Source organism: Macrosteles quadrilineatus, unplaced genomic scaffold (genome assembly GCF_028750875.1).
Source record: "Macrosteles quadrilineatus isolate MER2022 unplaced genomic scaffold, UCM_ALF_1.0 Scaffold_1__1_contigs__length_201487025, whole genome shotgun sequence".
NCBI classification, from domain to species: domain Eukaryota; kingdom Metazoa; phylum Arthropoda; class Insecta; order Hemiptera; family Cicadellidae; genus Macrosteles; species Macrosteles quadrilineatus.
In genome coordinates, this window is record NW_026542594.1 from 105,629,961 (window position 1) to 105,654,584 (window position 24,624).

At 37.0% G+C, this 24,624-nt stretch overlaps 1 protein-coding gene across 1 annotated transcript in view; it reads right to left on the reverse strand.

The window, feature by feature from the left end:
- The window catches only part of LOC129005434 (serine/threonine-protein kinase D1-like), a 159,239-nt gene that overhangs the window by 79,927 nt on the left and 54,688 nt on the right, over positions 1–24,624 (reverse strand). Inside the window, exons 4-5 of the mRNA XM_054434359.1 lie at positions 16,878–17,029; positions 5,513–5,565 (exon numbers count right to left, since the gene is read on the reverse strand). Coding sequence (XP_054290334.1) covers positions 5,513–5,565; positions 16,878–17,009 — 185 coding nt within the window. The 5' untranslated portion in view covers positions 17,010–17,029. The remainder of the gene's footprint in view (positions 1–5,512; positions 5,566–16,877; positions 17,030–24,624) is intronic.

The following is a 24,624-nucleotide window of genomic DNA, read 5'->3' on the forward strand; positions in this document are numbered from 1 at the left end:
CACCAACGTGAGTTCGTGTCGGCCGAATGGCGTCTGTTAGGGACACCCAAATCGCTTCCCCGCCAGATAGACGACAATTCTTGCGGGATCTACGTTTGCGTTTTCTCGGATTGGGTGGCCCGTGGTCGAAACTTCAACCGTAGTTTTTGCCCACTCGTTGCCCGGAAGACCGTTTTCCGGGTCCTCATCCGTCAGCGGTTCGACAATGAAGACTACGGGATGTTGGAGCCAGAAGACCCCAGGAGGGACAACCGGTTCGCCGGCACGCCACCGCCCGTCCAGCCACCCCGGATTGTTTTGAGTTCTCCAAAGGATGACGTGGTCCTCGGTCCCTTCACCGACCACGACCCGCTGCTCCAGGAGCTAGAAGAGGCTATTAACGCGCCATCATGGACGACCGTCTCACCTTTCTTCCCCCCACTGGTGAAAACCGTGGGTGGAGAGGATGCAGGCCACGTCAGGGTACCGGGACCAGCCACACCATCTGAGGCAACCGCCGGACCCTCCGCCCCGAGGGAGAGGAAAGAGTCATTAACCCAGCCGACAGAGTTCGCCGAAGCGTCCGTAGCAGCTGACGACGACGTTATAAACCTGGACACATCCGACTTGGAAGGCGAGGAGGAAGAGGAACCACCCCGTCGACCCGCGGTTGCAACGGCCGCGCTGGTGGAGGTATCCCCAGCCGACCGTCGCAATACTCCTGCCGATGCACGTCACGCCCCGATCGCCACCGCGTCGTTTAGCCGGCCAGTGCCACGGGAGGTTGGACAGCGCCCTCCTGTCCAACTTGCCATTGGAAGACACGGGGCGGCGCAGGAAGAACCAAAGGATGAAGGTCTTCAGGGAAGACGGTACGTTTTTCCGGGTCCGAACGAAGAAGCTGCGGACGATGAAGGACATCTATTGAGGCGACGCGCCCATTTCGAGACGAGTTTTTAGTTTCCGTTTTCTTTGTTTTCGCTCAAGTAGAGCTTCGCGACAGATGTCGTTAATACCCTAGGTCTGGGTATTCTTTTTTTTATTTTTTTCCGTTTTTCTTTTTTTTCCCTGCGAGGTAAGAAGGGGGTGTAACGACCCAAAAGCCGTCAAGGGGTTAAAAGTCGTTTTTAAGTTTTATTTAGAAGTATTAGTTTTCGTTCGGGGTAAACCGCGCCCGCGTTGACAACGGCATCGAAGGAGCAGGCCTACGTCATCGTAGTGGGGAGGAAATTAGTTAGCTACCCTGCCGCCAGGAGCGATGGGGAAGAAGGGCCAGAGGAGCAGACATCAAGTTCAGTTGTCTACCCGCCTCAGATTGATAAGGACGTTGCTGTTTGGAGCAATCCAACAATTAGTAAAGACCCGAGTCATCCTGGTGAGTTAAATAAAGTTTTCCCCTTGGTGGTGGAGTCCTTAGCTATTGTGTGCTACCGTTATAGAATTTCGTTTAATTTTAGTTGTAGAGAAGTTTAATTTTTATTTTAATTGTGCCGCAATTGCGCGCTGCGCGCGACTTGCACGCTTTTTCCCGCCGTCAGCTCACATACCTTCGGCTCTTACTTGCCACGAAATTTATTCAATTCACCCGAGTAATATCCGTGGGGATTATTCCGTTACCCCGAGCCGTCCTACGCAAATTTGGTTTAAGAAACCCCGGACCGACTCTGGTGATCGACCGAGTTAAATTTTCCCTGACACGTTTACTTTGGTGATTACCAAGTATAACGACCGAGTCTCGTTTTAGTTAAGTTTCTAATTAATTAGGTTATTCGCATTCATCATAGGTTATTCAAAATTCTAAATTTAACTTCACATATTTTTCGAGTGGCTATGATGAGCACTTGTTAAAGGTAAGCTTAACATTGTAAGCATTATTGTTGTATTTAATTCTGAGCCAATAAACTCGAAACGGTAATTAATTAACGAACACGTTAGAGTCCTGGACTATCTCATAGTAGGCTAAGCTATCTGGACAAATTTAAGGTGTGACCTAATTTCAGGTGAGACGACAATCACGTACTATAAAATCTCAATTTTGTCTCTCAACCCGAAATTTTGTCATATAGTACAAAATAAATAAATTTGATCAAAATACCAAATGTATCCATAAACAAGCAAACTACAACATTTGACAATATTCTCCATAAGAATAACATGGGAATTTTAAATTTACAATATTTTTAATTTTCTCCGTTACTATTTCAGGGTGTCTACTACATTCTGGATAAAAAATTCATGGACAATTCCCGTACATTTAAGGACCTTTGTCGGTGTGATTACAGAATAATATTTCTGATTTGTCAAACTGTATTAATCTTGTTCTTCGTAGTTGTTCCAGAGAGAAAAGTAAATAATAATAGACAAGAATTAAATTTCAAAATAGAAAATTATTGAAAGTAAACAAACATATAGGCCCTACTTTAGGTACAGCTTTTATAGTGTAACAGAAAATGCAATCATTGTCTCCTGCAATAGCGACAAAATCCTAAATATCTCCATCGGTCACAGAAACATCATAACATAGCTTATCCGATCCAGGCGGATTAATTTGGCATTATTCGCCCTGGCACAACGTTAGGTTCTCAACTACTTTTGAAAAAAAAATCTTTAATGCATAATGAATATATTGTACAGTAACTCGGTTCTAGGTACAAAATCGGTATGGTAAGCGGCTACCAGTAAGCACAGAGTAAGATTATTGTCTTTTCATCTGCAAAGTTAATATCGACACATAGCAATCATTACTTTATCTTAGGCTCAATTACATTTTCTTAGTATATTTTACAGCACTTTCAAAGAATCAAAATACCCAGGCCTAGACCTAACTATTTAGGAGGGCCTATATTAACTGAGTAACAAACAATGAGGTTATAATATCAGCAAAGTCACTATCATCATTCTAGTTCATAAGATTTATATTGCTTAAAGCATACAACTCAATAAATAAATATGGGAAATAAAAAAATTGAAAACTAACTGCCAACAATGTACAAAGATACAGAAAATGCTATGACGTCATTTGAAACCAAATAGGCCTACGTAGTGATAAAAATTTAATGCAAACAACGATGCTTTTGGTTTTGTCAATTGAAAGATAAAATATCCATAAAAAAGGGTTTAACTTAGTTATGTTTAAGATTAGTTACATGTTTTATATGAAACCATAAACAGTTTTATGGCACTAGGCAATGGCCAGCGGTAAATTGAAGAACAAGTAAGAAGTGAAATTTAACAGCCATTATAAAACTATTATTTCCATGATAAAATATGTTTTGGATCTAATAATGATTACCCTAGTAATAAATAAATGTTGTAAGGGAATAAAAGTGATACAACTTTTATGAGCTAAACTACTACTGAGTCAACAGTTCTTGGAAGTACTTGATTTGACACTTGATTGTCGTGATAAAATATTAATGGGTTTGAGAATGCTAATGGGGTTTTTATTGCATATTTGTTTTTTATTGGGGTTTTTATTACCCTAGTAATAAATTATGAAAATGTAAACAAACATCTGATAAACCTTTTATGTGCTCCTAACCAACTAGCGATCGATAAAATTATGGCCCATTAAAAATTTAAGGACATAGTCTGGCATTTAAGGACAATTCCCGTACATTTCATGGCCAGTAAAAAATTAGGTACAATTCCCGGTTTTCCCGGATTTCCCGGTTGGTAGACACCCTGTATTAACCGAACAAAAACACTTTTATATACTAAATTAATTGTTTTTTTAAGCTCTTTAAAAAGGTCTAAAGAGAAATTGGGAAATTTTGTGTTTTGAGGTTCAAAAGTGAGAAAAACCAATTTTTACCCCATAAAACCCTCTGTAAAGCCCCGTTCCCATGGTTCGATCATGCTGGTTCGCGAACTCATTCAAGTTTATCTCGCTTTACACCTTTAAACCAAATTTCATCAAAATCGGACAAAAATTACTCAAGTTATCGCGTTCACGGACGTATATATATATATATATATCTATATATTTAATACGCGACATGAAACTTTGTGAACAATAAGGATTTTTTGTTTCAAAATTTAACCCCACATATTATATACCAAAATGTTCGTCTAGGTGTGTAGATGTGCAAACTGGATTTAGTTTTTTGAAATATATCTTTTTAAGGGTGTGGGCTGCCCTCAAAGTTCCTTCCATAAGGATAACATTGTGATTGATTTGAGTGTTATTATATTCTGAAACAGATGTAAATACATTAGTTAAAAAAATAAATTCCAGCTGTTTTGTTTGGTTTTGAAATGTAAACAGTAATTAGAAACCCAGCAAGGAAATGTTACCTATAGGACACGACGGGAGAAAAGTTTTACATTTAAGGACCCGACGACAAAGAAATATTGCCGGTCGGACACGGCGAGTCAATATACGGCAAGCAATGCAAAACGTAAGAAGCCCAGACGAGGAGCTGGAACAGTTAGTGGCAACATGTACTTACAAAATTACACTGACAAATACAAGAACTCAGCAGCATTCACTTGGCAAGATGGCATTAAAATGGGGTATGCTACATTTTAAAGAAGAACAAAGAGGACGAGGCGAAGGATTTTCATCCTGCTGCCATAAAGAAAAAGTGAATCTACCACCATACCGAGAGAGGTATTATATCCAGAGCCTACTAAATGGAGCAAATCATTTGAGCAGAAACTACAAAGAGAACATTAGATCGTACAACTCTGCGCTCGCAATGGTCAGCACTCGAGCTAAAATTGAAGAACATAACGTTGGAGGGCCTTTCATGTTTAAGGTGCACGACACAATGTATCACTCAATTGGCACCTTACAACCGTCAGAAGGGGAGCATCCCACATACGCCCAAATTTATATCTACGACGTCGAAACCGCTGTTCGAGCAAGAAAGAATGCTAAACAAAGCTAATGGCTCTTGCAGCACTGAACTCATGCACATTTTGACTCAACATTTGGTTGATATTAATCCACACACGCAAGTATTCAGCATGATGAGCTCCGTTCATCAAAATACTCCTACTGAACAGCAAAAAGAACTTAAAATGAATATAGCCAATGATCGAGCTCAAGACCAACGTCGATACAATGACGCAACTTCTAACGACGTTGCTACAATATACAAATTTATTATTCGTGCGAATTCACACGGGTTCACCTAGTATATATATATATATATAAGTATATATATATATATATATATACATATATAAAAATTTAAACGAATGGTGTTTTTGGCCTCTGGGGACATCAAAATGAAAAAGTAAATCGGTCCCGGGTATAGGTCTTACCGTGCCACCTACAGTAATAGCTACTTCCCTATAGGGAAATTCGCTAAAACAAACCCTTTTTTTGCACAGGAAAAAATCCCGTCCCGAAATAAATCATTGAATCCAGTCTATACCTACTATTATGTGATTAATTCCAAAATGTAATCTACTTTCTGGATATCCCTTGTTTAGTTGAAACTAATGCAACATCATGTTTTTGCTCGAAAAAAATCAAATACATTTATTTTATTGCATTGACATAAATAGAAAGTTAACTAGTTACCTTGTAGGCCTTTTGTTTGAATCTTCGTCATCATAATTAGTAGTGATTACATCCTGAAAAATAACAAAACATAATTAGAGACATTGTTGTATAAACCATTATCACAGAAGGAGCATGGACGTATTTTCAGATATTTAAATATTGTCCAAAAACTGTATAGCCTACTAGTTGTATAATTACAATGATGGTACCATTGAACATGGAACTGCTGGGGATAGAATTACCGTCATTGGAGGTGGGGTAGTTGATCTCACTGTCACTGTTGTCTTCCTTCTTGCTCTCTGCTGATCTCCTTGTCACTTTCAGTGCCTACCCCACTGTATACATGTTGTGTACTTACACTGATGGTGCTTTGGACATAAGACTACTGAGGGCAGAATGGCCGTAAATGAAGAGGGGGGAGTTGATCTCACTTTAATTACTTCTTACTTCTTGGTACGTGCTTCCAGCTTCAAGTGATGCCGACCGCACAATGTCTCTCATACACAGGGCCCGCGAGTTGGCGAGTGTGCTTGTATTTGTTCACATAGAGATTGTCCACTCGCCAACTCGCAAACGTGTAGAAAGACGCCGGCGAGTGTGCTTTTAGTCGTTCACACGATGCTTTTTCCACTCGCTCAGTAGCTAGCTTGAACCAAATCCTCCGACATCTTTGAATAACATGCGCACAAGCACAAGCAACTGTGTTCACACTGGGCTACTTTACACGCCTACTCGCTCAAAAGCTGGCAAGTTGGTGTGTAAAGTAGCGGCAGCGTCAACTTTTTCCAGAGCTTTTTTACAAGCAGCTTTTGAGCGAGTACTTTGTTCACACTGAGCTATTTTACTAGCTGCGTGTAAAAAGTTGGCGTGTAGCTTGTAAACTCGCCCCGTGTTAACGGGGCTTTAGGCTCAGTCAGGATGCTGTTGAGAGAACAGTCAGTTTGAAGTTTTCTCTTCAGCTCATCTCTCCCATCTGACTTACTGGTTCAGTGCAGGAGGGTGTGTTCTACAGTCTCTTCTTCCAATTGACAAACGAGACACAGGGGTGACTCTGTGAGGTTAAATAGAAAGAGATAGGATTGTGTAATTATATGTCCTGTTCTTGCTCTTGAGGCAAACAATGCACTGATTTGGGAAGGTTTTTGTAGATTTCGATGGTGTTGGGTTTTTTGAGGAGGCCATAAAGGTGGCGACCAGTAGGTTCATCGTTCCATCTCTCTACCCACCTGTGTCTCAGAGTTCTGTGAGCTGTGGCTATGCAACTGGAGAGAGTTGGTTGCTTCGGTGGTATTGGATGCATTAAGGAGGCTGCTTTTGCTATTTTATCAGCTTCTTCATTTCCATGCAGTCCACAGTGATCTGGTATCCATTGGAAACAAATATTTTTTCCTGACGCCTAGATTCAGGAGATGAAATATTTTTTGTGTTCTATGATAATAGTTTGAAGCTGTAGTGCGCTTTTTCAATCACTGAGGATGCATATGTTCTCACTCGCCAAACTTATGCAGTGGGCAGCTGCTGCGTTGATGGCAAGAAGCTCAGTTCAGTGCTTGAGCATGAATATGTTAGAACAAAAAAAGAGGTGTTGGAGTGTTCTGCTAAATAGCCAGCTCCAGATTTTGGCTCAGTGGGGTCCAAAAACCCATCAGTGCAGATCTTGTAATAATTGTTTTAGTTTGTGTTTATTATTTCTATGGCCACGGCTCTTTGGGTTTCTGAAGGTTCTTTTTTTGACGTGAATCCTGGAAGGTCTAGTTCAATTTTGGGAGGTCGAAAGCACCAAGTTAGGATTCTGTTGACTGTTGGGTATGGCATTGGATGAATGTTTGGTGTATTTTCTGCTACTAATGTTGTTTGAAGGCTAAATAGGACTTGTGATAAGTCTCTTGTGGGTTTAGTCTTAGAGATAGATTTGATGAAGGGTCTGCAGAAATACTGAGGGACTTGTGCCAGGTTGCTTTTTGTATGCATATGTCAAGAGGTTCGATGTTCAACTAACTCTATTTCCATAGCTTGTACAGGGGTTGTCTTTTTGGGCATCCTAGGCAAGTTCTAACCTAGGGCTGAGTTTTTGATTACATTTAGTTTATTCATATGTGTTTTTGCTACAGAGCCCCAAATTTCTGCTCCATACTTTATCTTAGATCGAATGAATGATATAAATAACTGCCTCAGTATGAGAGTATCTGCTTCCCATGTCCTGCTAGCAACAGCTTTGAGTAGGTTTAGTCTTTATATACACTGCAACGAAATCATAAAAGTTTGGGATCAAGAGTGATTCCAAGTAATGATGGGTTCGGGTTGTGGGGTACTGGTTTGCCTTTACATTGTAGTTCTGGAATAGAGTTCTTAAGAGAGTATTTTCTTGTAAAGAAGGTTGTAGTGTTATGGTTTATTATATTAATAGAATAAACTGTTAAGACATATTTTGAAAATTTATGTGTATTTTATTTGAGTAAACAAACAACTGAACTGTAAACATATCGACAATTAATTAATATTAAAACATATGACAATAACACCAGCTGGTACACTACACATCCCTCCTTCTGCTAAGAGCTGACTGCCATTCGCAAATGATCTGCATGACATCTCCTGTTCATACCAAGATATGAATAGGGTCCAATTACCTTCACTATCTTGCCTCGCTTGAATCCTGATCCAGATGGATTTAACACCCAGACATGGTCATCCTCTTGAAATACTTTTAATTTTGATTCGTGTTTGTCCAATCGTTATCTAACCAATTTTTCATCTAATTTAATGTAATTTAATGGCAGATGCGTCGGAGTTAAGTAGGTCCAGTTTTGTTCGTAGTTTGCGACCAAACATCATAAAAGCTGGTGATTTTCCAGTTGATCTTTTTGGAGATGTTCTGTATGCGAACAAGAAACTTTTAAGCTTTTCTTGGACGGTTCCTACATTGTTCTGTGATGCACACATACGTTCTTTGAATGTTCAAACACACCGTTCTGCTAACCCATTGCTTTTTGAGTGATATGGTGTTATACGGGCGTGCTTGATATCTTTTTGCAGAATATCTGGAACTCATGAGATGTCATCTAAGGAGCGTTGTCACTGAAGATGGTTTTGGGATAGCCTAATCTTGAGAACAATTCTTCAAAGGCATTGATAGTGGCTTTTGTAGTTGTTGTCGACATGGGTATCACTTCTAGCCATTTTGATCGTGCGTCTACAACAATCAACCACATTTTACCTAAGAATGGCCCTGCAAAGTCTATGTGAATTCTTGACCAGACTTCTGTTGGGACGGTCCACGACAAGAGTGGCATCTCCGTGTCTTTAGGCCTGTTCTCTTGACAACAAACACAATGTTTTGTATGTTCTTCCAGATCTTTATCTAGCCCGGGCCAAAACACTTGAAATCTCGCTTTGCCTTTCATGGCGACTATTCCTGGATGTCCCTCGTAGAGTACTTCCATTACTCTTAGCCTCAGTTTTGAAGGTATTACTATGCGACCAAACCAGAGTATTATTCCGTTTAAAAAAAAAAATTCTTCACACTTGTTATGATAAGGTAAAACTTCTTTATTGTTGGTAACATTTTCTGGCCATCCACTTCTAAAGTACAGTAGTTTATTACTTTAGCGAGTATTGTGTCTTGTTTCGTTGCTTTGCTCTTTGAGGTCAATGGTAAATCCTGAGACCTGAGATGGAATAGATGAGATCCGTTGCAATCTCCTAGGCAGTGACGTAGGAATTGGCTAACTCAGGAACTCGCTAACTCGGTCGTGAATCAGAACTGACTAACTCTGGAACTGGCTAACCGTCTCAGTCAGGAATTGGCTAACTCCGGAACCCGCTAACTCGATTTTGTCTCGCGGCGGAATTCGCTAACTATGGAAGTCGCTAACCCGGCCGCGCCCACTCCACGGAGCGTTGCCAACCTTGGACAACAAAATAATCGTACACTGCCGTATTTCAAAATGTCAGTGTTAGATAGTTAAATCTGTAAGTGATTAATTCATCAGCTGATATATTATTATTAAGTTTGTTAGTAAAATGTTCTGTTTAGATTGATGTGTTTAAGAATGAAATAAAATGGTTCTTTTGTATTTTGAATATCATTTAGTCTAATTCTATATTGGCAACGATGAGTAAACGAACCAAAAGAAGAAATAGTTATTTCAACGAAGAAGAGAAGTATGAAACTAAAGAAGACACATTACAATCAAAGATAGAGAAGTTCAAATGTCAAAGCTATGATGAGTCTAGTAGGTGGGATGATTATGAAGCACATTTTCTATTATTATGCAAGGTAAAAGGATTTTGAGAAGACTCTCAGAGAGCAGAGGATGCTCGAAGGGATCTTTTGCTTGCATATGTGGGTCCTGCACCATTAAGAAAGATTTCAAACTTTCTACTGCCTTTGAAAGTACATCAGGCTACGTGGGCAGAACTAGTTAATTGTTTCAGGTCAGTATACAAAGCTAGAAAGACTATATTTTCAGCTAGAATGGAGTTTGAAAAATGCATCAGAGAAGATAGTGAAAGCCTTTCAGAATTTGTAATACGGTTGAAAAATTTAGCAGAATTTTGCAAGTATGAGAATAAGTTTGATGAAAGAATAAGAGACAGATTTGCAGGAGGTATAAATTTTCCAAAGTTTGAAGTAGAAATTAGACAACGATGGCCTGATGGTGTAAAAGAAAATGGTGACAAGTTAACAACTGAAGATATTTTTGAACTGGCCACTTCAATGGAAAGAGCTCGTCATGAGATATTCAAGAATAATGATAAAGAGTTGGAAATCGCAAGTAAGAAGAAACAATAAGGGGTATAAGAGAGAAGTGAAATATAACGAAAAGACAAATCATCCATGTAGTAGATGTGGAACAAAACATGAATTTGGTAAATGCCCAGCCTATCAAAAACAGTGTTTGAATTGTAAAAAAATAGGACATTTTGCAAATGTATGTCGGCAAAAACGAGTGAATAATTTGCATGAAAAATCAGAAGATGAAGAATCTGAATCAGACACTCATGACATGAGGATAAACGATGTTAAAAAGGGAAGAAGACATATTTGTAAAGCACGTATTTATTTAAAGTTAAATAACGAAAGTATTACGTTATTTAAATTAAACGAAAGTAGCGTAAATAAATTCAAAAATAAACTTAAGGGGTTTTTAATTTATAGCGAATTTTATAGTTTAGAAAGTTTTGAACACTGTAACAAAAAAAAAACTGTATGACTAAGCAAGTTGGGAAGTAGGTGAAATCATGTGAAGTAGTTTTAGGTTGATGACACATTCATGTACACTTGTTGTATGTATTGAATAAAGATTTATTGATTGATTGAAAGTTAAATAAGGTTGCTACAAACATGGAATTTGACTCAGGAGCTTGGGCCTCAATGATAGGTAAGCCTCTTTGGGAGAAGATTGGTTCACCACGACTTGACAAGACTAATTCAAAATATGCGGCATATGGAAACAATATTTTAGATATACTTGGTGAATGTTATGTCAATGTTTCAGTAGGTAATGAGACACGTAGATTAAAAGTAGCAGTAGTAAATGGAAATGAGAAACCATTATTTGGTTTACCATGGATATTAGCTTTCAATATGCAACTCCCTCCTGATGTAACTATTAGTAAAGTGAGATGTAAGCAAAATCTAAAACAACAAAAGATGGATGATGTGAGGGTTAAGGAAGTACTAAAAGACTTTGAAGATGTATTCTCTGAAGGACATGGGAAAATCAAGGGTTATAAAGCACAAATTCACGTTCAAGAAGATGCAAACCCCCAACATTTTTCTGCGCGCAGGGTTCCATTTCCCTTGAAAAAACTAATTGAGAGTGAACTTGCAATACTTGTCAATGAGGATATAATTGAAGAGGTAGATCCTGCTACTACAGCTATTCCGTGGGCCACTCCAACAGTCAACGTAGAGAAGGACGATGGTTCAATAAGAATTTGTGGAGATTTTCGAGTCACGTTGAATCCAAATTTGGTCTCAGAAAATGCTATTATTCCAACATTTGAGGAACTAACAAATAAAGTTGCAGGTGGACAAGAGTTTTCCAAGATAGACCTACGAGATGCTTACCTACAAATGGAGGTTGCAGAAGAACACCGAAAGTATTTAGTAATAGCAACGCATAGTGGTTAATATAGATACAAACGTTTACCTTTTGGGATATCATCCATCCCAGGTATTTTCCAGAGATATATGGAAAGACTCTTAGCTGGAATACCAAAGGTTGGAGTTCTTCTGGATGATATTATAATTTATTTATTTATTTATTTATTTTCCAATAATCACATGACATCATATTCAGACAGGTGATTCGTCATTGTTACAATAATTTATAGTCTCTATACTAAAACTATTACTAAAATAAATTTCATATGCTGAGCCTTAACATCTACACACTAGCGTCTAGACTGCCAGTGCAAGTCCGAGGATCGGAGGATCGTGGATCACATCAGTAGATCACCCCCCACCACCGCACCATGTCGTACGCTTCCGAATCATACCGGCGCATCAGCATAGCTTATCTAACTGTTCGCGATAAATTGTTATCTGTATCACTGTCACTGTCAAAACGTATAATTTGTAGATTAAATTTGAATTAAATATAATTAAACTATCATAACCTAACCAAACTTGCTGATAATGATAAACTCGAATGAAGGTTTACTAATCGAAAAATAGCTCTGTTCTAAAAACAAAATTATAAATGTCTCAAATTCAATTTTACAATCTTTTAATTATAAAATTAAACCGTCATAACCTAACCAAACCAACCAAACTTGCTGATATGAAAAAAATTGTTGACAAAAAGTTAGTGCTCCCGGTGGGATTCGAACCCGGCACCTTCATATTATCAGCCCGACACGCTATCCACTACACCACAAAGGCTCATGACTCAGTTCCGTCATAGACAAAAAGAATTAAATATAGACTGTCAGCCGTGCTGCGGTTACCATGGTTACCATAGGTTCCGGCGCACACCGCTGTAGTTTACGTAGCGCGTACGCCGTAAATACATGGCGCTCCAAGCGGTGTGCGCCAGAAGCTATGGTAACCGCAGCACAGCTGATGGTCTATATTTAATTCTTTTTGTCTATGGTTCCGTATCGTTGCAGTAATGGTTGACGTCACGCCATCGGCACTGAGCGGTGGTGGGGGGTTTTTCGATCTGATCCTCGATCCTACCGATCCTAGGAGTTGCACTGGCAGTCTAGATGCTTATCATCTACACAGCTTCCATATATTCCTCCAATGAGAAGAAAGCCTTCTCCAAAAGAAAGTTTTTTAACTTCTTTTTGAATTTAAGGAATGAATCAGTGTCCCTAATTGAAGAAGGTAATTTGTTATATATTTTTGGGCCCATGTACTGAGGAGATAAATGGAATACTTTAAGTCTGTGTTGAACTGGTTTTATATTGTTTTTAAATCTAGTGTTATGAGGATGTTCATGTTGATCTTCCATGAATGTGTCAAAATCACTTTTAACTTTTAACCATTAAAGCCACCATTTATCCACTAATAACTGGAAAGAATAAGAATGAACATCTAAGAAATTTAAGAGAGGTTTTGAAACGAATGAAAGAAGCTGGTATAAAAGCAAAATCTAGCAAATGCAAATTTTTTGAAGAGTCAGTAACTTACTTGGGACATACAATCGACTGAAATGGATTACATCCTACTGAAGAAAAAATAAAAGCCATACGAGAGGCACGGTCACCTACTAATGTCAAGGAACTCCGATCATTTTTAGGTTCTATTAACTACTATGAACGATTTATTCCGGGACTTCATGCCATTTGTAGTGATCTCCATAAGCTGACTGGAACTAACTCTAAATGGAAATGGTCTGAACAAGAAGAGGTGACGTTTAAAAGAGTAAAGGAAATTCTATCAAGTAAAGACACAGTAGTACCATATGAAGAAATGAGACCATTGGTAATGGTCTGTGATGCATCAGAAAATGGATTGGGAAGTGTACTAATGCACAGATTCGAAAATGGACTAGAAAGACCAATTGCTTTTGCAAGTCGCACACTACTGCCTGCTGAAAAACAATATTCAAATATCGACAGAGAAGCACTAGCTATTATCTTTGGACTCAGGAAATTCCATCAATATGTATATGGTCGGAAGTTCATTTTGGTAACCGACCACAAACCTCTACAACGGATATTTGGAAAAATGCGAGATCTCCCAAAAGTAGTAAATAGCCGTTTAGTGAGGTGGGCTCTCCAGTTTAATCAATACAACTATGACATAGAGTACAGAAAAGGAGAAGATAACGTGTGTGCTGATGTTCTATCAAGACTTCCGATTGAAGAAGATCAACCTGAGGAGGCTCACATTGGTTTTTTGAATGTGATAAGGTTAACACTACAGTATCATGTCTTATGGCCTTTTAAAACAAAATTCATTGACAGATAAAGCTATTAGAATGGCAAAAAAAGTCGTACAAATAGAGAAAAGATTAATTGAATGTTGAAGATGATATATTATTGAGGTTTGGAAGAATCGTAGTTCCAGAATGCATGAGAACTGATGTTCTGAAGATATTGCATGCAGGACATCCTGGTATTGCATCAATGAGGTCTGTTGCGCGACACTTCAATGAGGTCTGTTGCGCGACACTATGTGTGGTGGTCCAACATGGATAAAGATATCGAAGTTTATATCAAGAAGTGTACATCTTGTCAAGAGAATAGAGATAATGTGAAATCTTAAATATAAATGCTATCAGTAATATAGGACATTAATAGAATATACAAATTATTAAACATTCAGTTTAATTGGTTCTAAATAATTAAACCTCTACGAAATTAAGCTAAAATAAACGCAAGTTCTCAAACACGGAAAACAAATTTAATCGTAATTTGGTAATAAACCAAAACCATTAATTAATACAGTCATCAACCATCGTAACTGTCATACTAATTCATAGATTTAAAATTAAAGTTACGTCGTTGAATCGTCCAACTTACGTGTAAAAATATGACATAGACTACGTTTAATATCAATTCATAGCTAGAATAGCTGTAGGCCTAAATCTATGCCTAATAGTTTCAGCCAATGCATTGTAGGCCTACTAGTAAATAGTTGCCTAATTCTAAAATGTGTTGAATTTTTTTTGTAATAATGTTACATGTTTTAATAACAGTTTTTAGATTGTACACCTATGCCTCACTACTAAATAATACAAGAATATATAATATTCTCATATTAAAACGTGACAGGGTTATTTTAATTCACGATTCTTAATCAACGACTTGACGGATTTTCCTGATTTTAGTGTTGGGGTTCCTTTATATTGCTTTTACAATCAAAATAAACTATACCAAGCCATTGCTCGGGTCCCCGTTCCCCAGTACTGAGCTACTCAATAGACAATAGCTTTGTTGTTGGATAAGATCAGGTAATTTTAGCTATGGCCACCATTCATAAAAATGGTAACAAACAAGAACGCCTGGATCCATTTAGAACCATAAAAACTCCAGACTTTTTAAAAGTAGTCCTACCGAAATACGTAAAATTAATATTAATTAAACAAAATTATGAGGATGACCCAGGTTAGCCTACGATAACAGAAATTTAAAAATTGTATTTATGCATAGACTAATTTTTAATGAAATCCATTAATACATTACCACTTTAAAATGTATTTAAAAATATATAACTACTACAATATATTTCTGTAATGACGTTTAACAAGTAAATTTAATCGGGCGGGTAGGTAATCCTCAAAATTCTAGGCATAAAGTCTACGGCGATTACTGGAGCTTTTTTAAAAAAAAAATGATTAAACAAAAAGGTAGAGTAGACTGGAACAGTTGTAGTAATCTATATATCAAGTTTGTGTGTTTGAAGTTCAATCACGCACAAACCACTGGACGGATTGGGCTGAAATTTTGCATGATGATAGCTTACATTCCCGATTAACATATAGGCATATTCTTATCTCAAAAATCCTTTCGGGCTCCGCCCCAGTGGCCCTGTAATTCCCCATGTTAACCTTATGAGTATTCATGTTTAAAGGGAATTAAAGAATTTTGTCAGCTGTTTCAACTAAAAAAGATGGTTCTATGATATGGAAAAGCATTAAACAATTTTAAGATTTACCAACAGGGTGCAGCACTATATTTTTTTGCATTTATGAAAACAGCTAATTTGAACTAAGCAGCAACAAAAAACTGTGATTTGCAATGAGAACTGTCAAAGTAGGAATGTTTACAGTTATGTTTATGTTTTTAATTTCATGAATAATTTGTGATATTTTGCGAATTGTTGATCATTTATTTTTCTCTATTGTTTAGGTAAAGTGGTAGAACATTATGGCTATGGTAGATGTGTAATACTATAGAATACTGTAAATTTAAAAAAGCAAATTTTATCAAACTGTGTCCTCCCTTATTGCAAACGCAAAGCTTGAGTATAACTGCAATAAGCATTTTATACTTATATTCCAACCCCATACGAAGGACGGGTACTCTGCTAGTATATATATAAGGCAAAGCCCTCACTGACTCACTCATCACTAATTCTCCCACTTCCCATTTACCTAGGAGGCTGAAATTCGGTACACCGATTCTTTGGACATTAAATAGGAAAACTAAGTAGTTTTTATTCTGATCGGGCTTTCAGGCACCGCCCCAGTGGCTCTGGAGTTTCCCATGTTAACCTTATGAGTACTCATATTTAAATGGAATTAAAGAATCTTAACAGCTAGAGTTAATAGGTTTACCCAAAAGGGTGCAGCACTATTATTTTTTTACATTTATGACAACAGCTTGCAACCAAAAGGTGAGTGAGTGTAGCGAACAAACTTCAACCTGGAGGCGAGTTAGCGTAGCAAACGAGCTAACCTGAAGGCAAGTGAGCGCAGCGAACGAGCTCCAACCTAAAGGTGAGTAAGCGTAGCAAACGAACTTCAATCAGGACGTGATTGAGCCATGCGAACGAGCTCATCTTGAAAATTAAGAAGTTAAATGGGGCAAAGCCCGCGGGTAAAGCTAGCTTACCCTTTTAGTATAAAACAGAAACCCCAATTTTGAAAACCCTTAAGATTGTCTTACCTGGTCCCAAGGCCAAAGGTTTTGGGCCCACCTCCTCCAGCAAGACCCTGACCTCCAGCACACCACAATAACCACCATACACAAAACTGACCCCCTGATCAACTGCACTGGCCTACTTAAAGCAACAGCCTTCTGTAGGCAAGCACAACAAGTTATTATTTAACAATACTTCTAGCCTACTTGCACAACATTGCCAAACACTTCCCCTTCACAATATTTGACCCCTCCTATTACAGTTGTCTTCTTCTTGCTCTCTACTGATATCTCTGTCAGTCTCACTACCTACCCCACTGTCTACTAGTTTTGTACTTACAATGATTGTTCCGTTGGACATAGGACTGCTGGGGATGGACTGGCTGTGGTTGGAGGTGGGGGAGTTGATCTCACTATCACTGTTGTCTTCTTCTTGCTCTCTACTGATGTCTCTGTCTCCCTCACTGCCCATTCCACTATCCGGGTACTCTCCTAAAAGACATTTCAAAGTTGCAATAACAATATTTTTTATAGTGTAACCTACGTACAGGACTGAGCTTTTAGCGATTTTCCCATAAATAAGGAATAAGCTATTATCGTAGGTCTCATGGTAAGACCTAGACCCGGGACCAATTTACTTTTTCGTTTTGAGGTACCCAAAGGCTAATGACACTCTCCGTTCGAATTCATATATATATATATATATGTATACTTTTGTACCCACCCGGAGAGGCAGTCACCGCGCTGGTAATTTACTCGGTGTGGCAGTCACCCGCCCGAAAGCCAGTCAGCTCTCCCAAAAGCCAGTCAGGTATGGCTTCCCGTGCACTTTATACGTTTGAAAACAGCTTAACCGGTGCTGCTGCCTGTGTCGATAAGCGTAACTGCAATACCAATGCGAAGACTGTCTCATCGTGTGTTCTGTCGTGGAGTAGTGTAGCCAGTACGGCACCCTCCTCGCCTACTTTGTAGCGGTAACACCCAGCGGTCGGTAACCTTCGTTTACTCCTTGTTACTATTGATGTTGGGATAGTGATTAAATACGTGTTAATGTTTAAACATGTTCATATTCCAAATGAAGATGATGCACCTCTAATAAGGAACTACGAATATTAATTAATTATAAATGGTTGAATCTTAAAAACCTACCCGGTCATCATCCCAAATTATAAGTTTTATTTTTTTTACCTTCAGTAGAAATTTTAGTCAATATCTCCTTTATTCACGTACAATATTTACAGTGTGTCCACGGACCGGGAAGATCGGGAATTATACGGATTTTACGTGAATCTTCTCCGAGATACGGAAACTGTTTTTTTACGCTATTGCGTAACGCGAAGGAGGAACTATTACATGTGGCAACGATATTATTCTATCTTATAAGAATAACTACGGAACTACACTCGATAGATAAAAGATGTTTATAATAATTTTAATTTTACAAACAAACCATTACAGGAATTCTATTTTGGGAGGGATGAAAGATTAAGGAAGCAACAAAAAGTGGTCACGAGTGCTAATACGGGGGGAGGGGTACACCATGACAAACGCCAGAAACGATTATTTGTTTACTTTTCAGATTCCTTATCAAATCTCTCTCTCTCTCTCTTTCTCTCCCTCCCTCTCTCTCACTCCCCCCCCCTCTCTCTCTCTCTAACGATGTACAGTTTGTGAACTTTACTATTTAAGTTTCCCTGAAATTATTTCAGTTCAATCCTATACCTATCCTTATGGTTTCCTTTCTATTGTTTTTTTTTTTAAATAAATAGTAAAGCTGGCTAGACTATTTTTTTATTTTGTTTTCTTGAAACCAAACACTCTTTACCATCCGGTATTCTGCAGAGTAAAATGTTTAACACTTTGTTTATAAAAATTGAACGGCCTCACAATTTTGTGTTTTATTTTTTTTTTAAGTAATAGTAACTTGGATATTTATATATACCAATAAGTGCTGCAAGCTGTAATGAATGCTTCTGTTTAATATCAAAATAAGCTATGAATTAATTTTTGATAATACATCGGCCATCAAATACCAACTATAAAGTGATGGGGTTTTCTATTTGAAGCTTAAACTTGCAAATACATTAGAACCTCGCTCAACTGGGATCGGATCAACATGATGCCTATATATTATATAACCTCAGAAATCCCAAGAAAATGTTTTATGAATTGTGTTTTTCAGTCTAATATTTCGATATGAACTATATATCTATTTACGGCAATTTTTATCTGCAGTAGGTTCCCCATTAATGAAACATTACAGTTCATTTGACAAAAATAAGAAAACAAAAATAAGGAAGCAAAACGGAGAAATATCGATCAGTAGCTTCAAGGTCAAGCTACACGCTCGCACCTACAGACTGACAATCTTGCACTGACACTGACATACTGACAATCGTCTGCTCCTGTCTGCTGTCACAACACTACAACATTTTGTGGTTGGGTCGTTGGGTGATTAGTAACCATGATGATAACTTGTGGATGGAAAGAAACCAAAGAAAGAATAGAACAAAGAGAAATAATAAAAGGGGTTTTACATCATTGTTATCTTTATCTTATTTTTATCACTGTTGTTATTACCAGAAAGACTTTAAGTACAGTACTATGATTTTATAATGTTTTATGAGTTATTTAATATTTTTATCACCATACTTCTGTTCTGAAACATCATGTAGTAGTAGCATATGATGACTACGGTATCAGTAGTCTACTAGTCTATATTTCCTTTTGTTTTGTTATTTACGTGTTTTATTGCTGTACATTAAGCAAGTTTAGTTTTGTTTGAGTAAGCACACGGTGTAGTTTTTATTACTGAACCAAGTTTAATGACATAACATATCATGGTTGCGCAATACCTATTGTATTTTGACTAAGTAAAATGCAAATTTATAATCACGTTAACGTCCATTTTTACAGAGTGTCCCGGAACGGCATTGTTCCTGAATTATCACATATCTAAATATCATATTTAAATTTTCCAGAAGTCCGTAGTTACTTACACAGCTAAAGATTTTTGGGCCTAAATCATTTGAAACCTGTACATAACATATTTTTGGTCGAGTTTTCGACCACTGGACGACCACTAGTTAAATATAATTGTATTACAACAATCTTTCAATATAAGCTTGAATCGGACTTATCTGCCTTCAGCTAATCCATCATATGATAGTACGTTAGAGAGTATGCCCATGCTGAAGTTTTCTTATACTTGAAGAATGACTTAATTTAGTACTAAGAAATAAATCACACCTCTTTCATACACTGTACTATGCTGTTTTAATGCTTTGTAGCGGACATATTTTGATCCAGTGGTGGGTGTTTGGTGTTTTGAATACGAATACTGAATGGCTCGTTTTAAGATCGTATCATTACGAATCGTATCATTTTAGGATTTTCTTACACGAGAAATGCATTTTCCATTTTTAAATTACTCAGGTACAAATTTTATGAAATAACATTATTGCATTGTTTGACAATAATAATTGTGCTTAGGAACTGAAATAAAATTCAGGAGGTCAGTTATCAAACATACAATAGCCTTAAATAACGTTAAAGTACAGTATTACTAATTGACGTTAAACAAAACCAGTAGTCGATATTTAGGTTTGTTGCACTATATTTAGACACTTTACTTTATTTTGGTAAATTTTAATTACGTTACTGATCAAAAACGCAAACTGCGGACTTGCATTTGCTATTTTATATTCAGGTCGGATTTATTTAAAACTAAACAAATACGAACTCATTCGTGGTCCAAAAATCCCCCTCTTCCAAGTAAGGCTATAACGGCACATTACAAAACGAGAAAGTTGAAATTCTCAGAACTCATCTGAATGTTCGTCTACCTCTTGGCGCATCCCTTGCAGTGATTCAATGGTGTCAGACTCCGACCAGCTTGTCGTGTGTCGAGTGCTCGAAACTGTGCAAATTTGACTAGTAGAGTAGCAGTCATCTTCTATAGAAATAAAATTACAGTTTTGTCTGTCCATTGCGTAGAATCATGCAGTTTTTTGGTTATTTTTACGTTTCATAGCCTAAGAAAGCCGAAACGAGTATCATCTCAATTTCTGTCTGTCTGTCTTTCTGTCATTCTGTATGTACCGACAAAATGTAAATTTACGCTGCCTACTCCGAGAAAACTAGATTACGGTATGCTACAGTATGAACATCTACCATATCCATAATAATGTTCTACCGCTGCATCTAAACAGCAGAAAAAAGTAAATCACCAAAGATTTGCACAATACGACAAATTATTTATAAATAAAAAAACATAAGCATAACTGTAAACAATCCTATTTTGTCACTTCCAATTGTGTATCAAAGGTTTTTGTTGCGGCTTGGTTCAAATTAGCTGTTGTCATAAATGAAAAAAAAAATAATAATAGTGCTGCACTCTATTGGTAAACCCTATAAATCCTTAATGCTTTTGAATATCATAGAACCAACTTGTGTAATTGAAACAACAGGTAAAATTCTTTAATTGATTTCAAATATGAATACTGATAAAGTTAACATGGGAATTCCCAGGGCCACTAGGGTGGAGCCCGAAAGGATCTGAGCCCGAAAGGATCTTTGAGATAAGAGTATGTCTATATGTTAATCTGGAATGTGAGCTATATTCATATCGAATTCCAGCTCAATCTGACCAGTAATTAATGCGTAATTGAACTTCAAACAAACAAACACTCAAACTTTCACATTTATAATGTTAGTAAGGTTAGTAAGATAGGATGTATTAATTATATTGATTACTAGCTGTGTGCCCGTTCTACGCACGAAGATCTTATAGTGGTCAGTTACCTATATAAAGAACAGCAGATGGTTCGCATATTTTCAGATATACTGGCCAAACTATTATACAGGGTGGCTGAAAAGTAACTTGCACCCCCACTTAACTTTTCAACCATTTGAGATATTTGAAATCGGTTTGCGGCAACCTTCTTAAATATGAGGGGCTACAATAATTATAGTCAATTTTGAAAATTTTGCCCATAGGGGTAGCGGGGGTAGGGGGTAGCTCAAAATTTTCAAATGACAAGTATAGTCGAGTTTGGTATCATTTTACAGGTCTTGACAAAACATAAACATTGACATAAAGAAAACTAAAATTGGTTTACTAATAACAAAATGGCGCCCTAAAACGTTTCAAATCCAAATAACCATGAGGGTGGCAAAAAAATTAACTTGCACCCTCTTTAACTTTGTTACTATTTGAGATATTTAAAATCGGTTTGCGGCAACTTGTTTGGATATGAAGGGCTACAATAATAATGGTCAGTTTTGAAAATTTTGCCCTTAGGGGTAGTGGTGGTTAGGGATAGCTCAAAATTTTAAAATAGCAAGTATAGTCGAGTTTGGTATCATTTTTTAGGTCTCGACAAAACATAACAATTAACATAAAGAAAATAGAAATCAGACAATTATTAACAAAATGGCAGTTCAAAATTACTTTAAATAACCATTGCCTAAATCATTTTTAGCTGCCATTTTGTTATTAATGATCCGATTTCTTTTTTCTTTATGTAATTTGTTATGTTTTGTCTAGACCTGTAAAATGATACCATAAACTCGACTATACTTGCTATTTGAAAATTTTGAGCTACCCCCTACCACCACTACCCTTAAGGGCAAAATTTTCAAAACTGACCATAATTATTGTAGCCCTTCATTTCCAAATAAGTTTCCGCAAACCAATTTCAAATATCTCAAATAGTTAAAAGGTTAATGAGGGTGCAAGTTAATTTATTGCCATCCTCATGGTTATTTGGATTTGAAACGTTTTAGGGCGCCATTTTGTTATTAGTGAGCCAATTTTGGTTTTCTTTATGTTATTTGTTATTTTTCGTCAAGACCTGTAAAATGATACCAAATTCGACTATACTTGTCATTTGAAAATTTTGAGCTACCCCCTACCACCACTACCCCTAAGGGCAAAATTTTCAAAATTGACTATAATTATTGTAGCCCCTCATATCTTAGAAGGTTGCCGCAAACCGATTTCAAATATCTCAAATGGTTGAAAAGTTAAGTGGGGGTGCAAGTTACTTTTCAGCCACCCTGTATAGAAACAAATACAGTATCTGACAGTTTCAAGTAAAAAAAATGCGTAATAAGACTCTATGTGGGGTACACTTTTGTATCTGATGGCACAAACAACTAAATGATTATTTGATTGTTTAATTCGATATATCGTTTGGTTAGTTAGGTTAGGCTAACCTTACCTAACTAACCGACATAAAGTTAAAATACTATACCTCAACCTCACATTAAACATTCAGGTTGGAAATTTCACTATCAAAGGTGCTCTTTTCCTGTCTGTACGGAACACTGAGTAATATGCACTACCAACTTATAAATAATTGTTTAGGCCTACGAACCCAAGAGATGGGCAATTGGTCTATTGGCTGTATGGTCCAGCGAGCAGCACATAGCGTTGAGAAGACACATTGGAAAAGCGATTTGAGCATAATCCGTAAACCTCTGTTACAATCACCCACTGCAGTTGTCACTGTACATTTTACACAACCACCATTCAAGTGCCGTCGATGAGTTGAAACCTTTTGTGTAAGCCATTGGTAACGCTTATTTAAAAAATATAAGTTTCTCAGCCATACAGAACACTGATTCAAGGGCTTTTCCCCGGTTATAAAAACTCAATAAAAATGTTATACACAAAGAAGCTCTTTTTTCATTTACAGTTACCCTACACATTATTGCACTTGCGATTAATTAAATCCGTTATGTAAGGAAACACGGTTTTAATCCAACTTGTTTTGGATTTGCTTTTGAAACGTGATCGGAAATAATTTCGGTATTTGTAAACAACATTCAATGTAAACATATTTGTGACAGCTATAGAAAAATAATCTTGATCCGAACAGCTGTTCGCTATTTCATAGATGATTATGTGATAAACATTGTGAGAAAACTTGACAAAAATCACACAAAATTGGGTTTTTAAACGTCCGTAAGTTTTTTTACAAATTAGTGAGGCCATATTTTAATAGCTAATGACACTTTTGCCAATCCAGTGAACACATTAAAATTATTTGAATTTTGAGAGGTACTCTTGTTTTTCAGGAGAAGGCCGTGTAAAATGGCTTTTGGTCCGTGACAGACGGAAGACAGACAGACAGAAATTGAGATGAGACTTGTTTCGGATTCTTGAATGTATAAAACGTAAAAATAACCTAAAAGTACAGACAAAACTCTAATTTTATTTATATAGATTTGTACCTCTGGTGATTTTTATTAGAAGCTTATTGAAGTAAATAAAGAACAATTTACAAACCATCCGACCAGTGTTTTTATTTAAAAAGTACGTAGGCCTATTTGATAGGCTTTGTTTTCTGAACTAAAATATCTATTTTCTGATCTATTTTGAGTTCCTGGTTTCGAAACATAATTTGGCAAAACAATTATTTATTCATTAAACAACTTGATCGGAAAGTAATTTCTTAACATTGGAGGACAATTTTAATCATAAAAAACTTTTGAATTCTAATAAACCTAGCTGCTGTACCCGTGTTTTGCATCGGAGAGGATTTTGAAGAGAAAAAGTATGATACACGTCATATATATCAAATCCCACTCCAAACACGTCATGTTAATACGTTTACATCCTTAAATTAAGAAAGTCACAATCTCCAATTATCAGGCTCGTAGCGAAAATTAAAAGTTTCACAATTCGAATAGTTTCTACCTTTTGGACCGTAAAATCAAAGCACTGCACTTACAGCTGACTTCGTTTAACATTCTGTTATCTACATTCTTCAAAAATGTAAACATTGTGAAACTTTGAAATCCCATGGGGCGTAACTCAAAGAAAACACGTTAAAAGTAATCGGTATATGTGTCAACCAGGTACAGGGCTACCTCTTGAATTTATATAGATAATAAATCGAAAAATAAAGAAAATATAAGTTGATTGATTATTGGCCGTTATAAGTTAAACAATCACGAAACATGATTTGATTAAGTAACCACACATCACTGAGTCTATATCTTCATTCTCATGTAAAAATCGCTTCGATTGTGGCTATATATAATAGGGAAGTAAGATTTCACTGTACAACGAGCTCAGT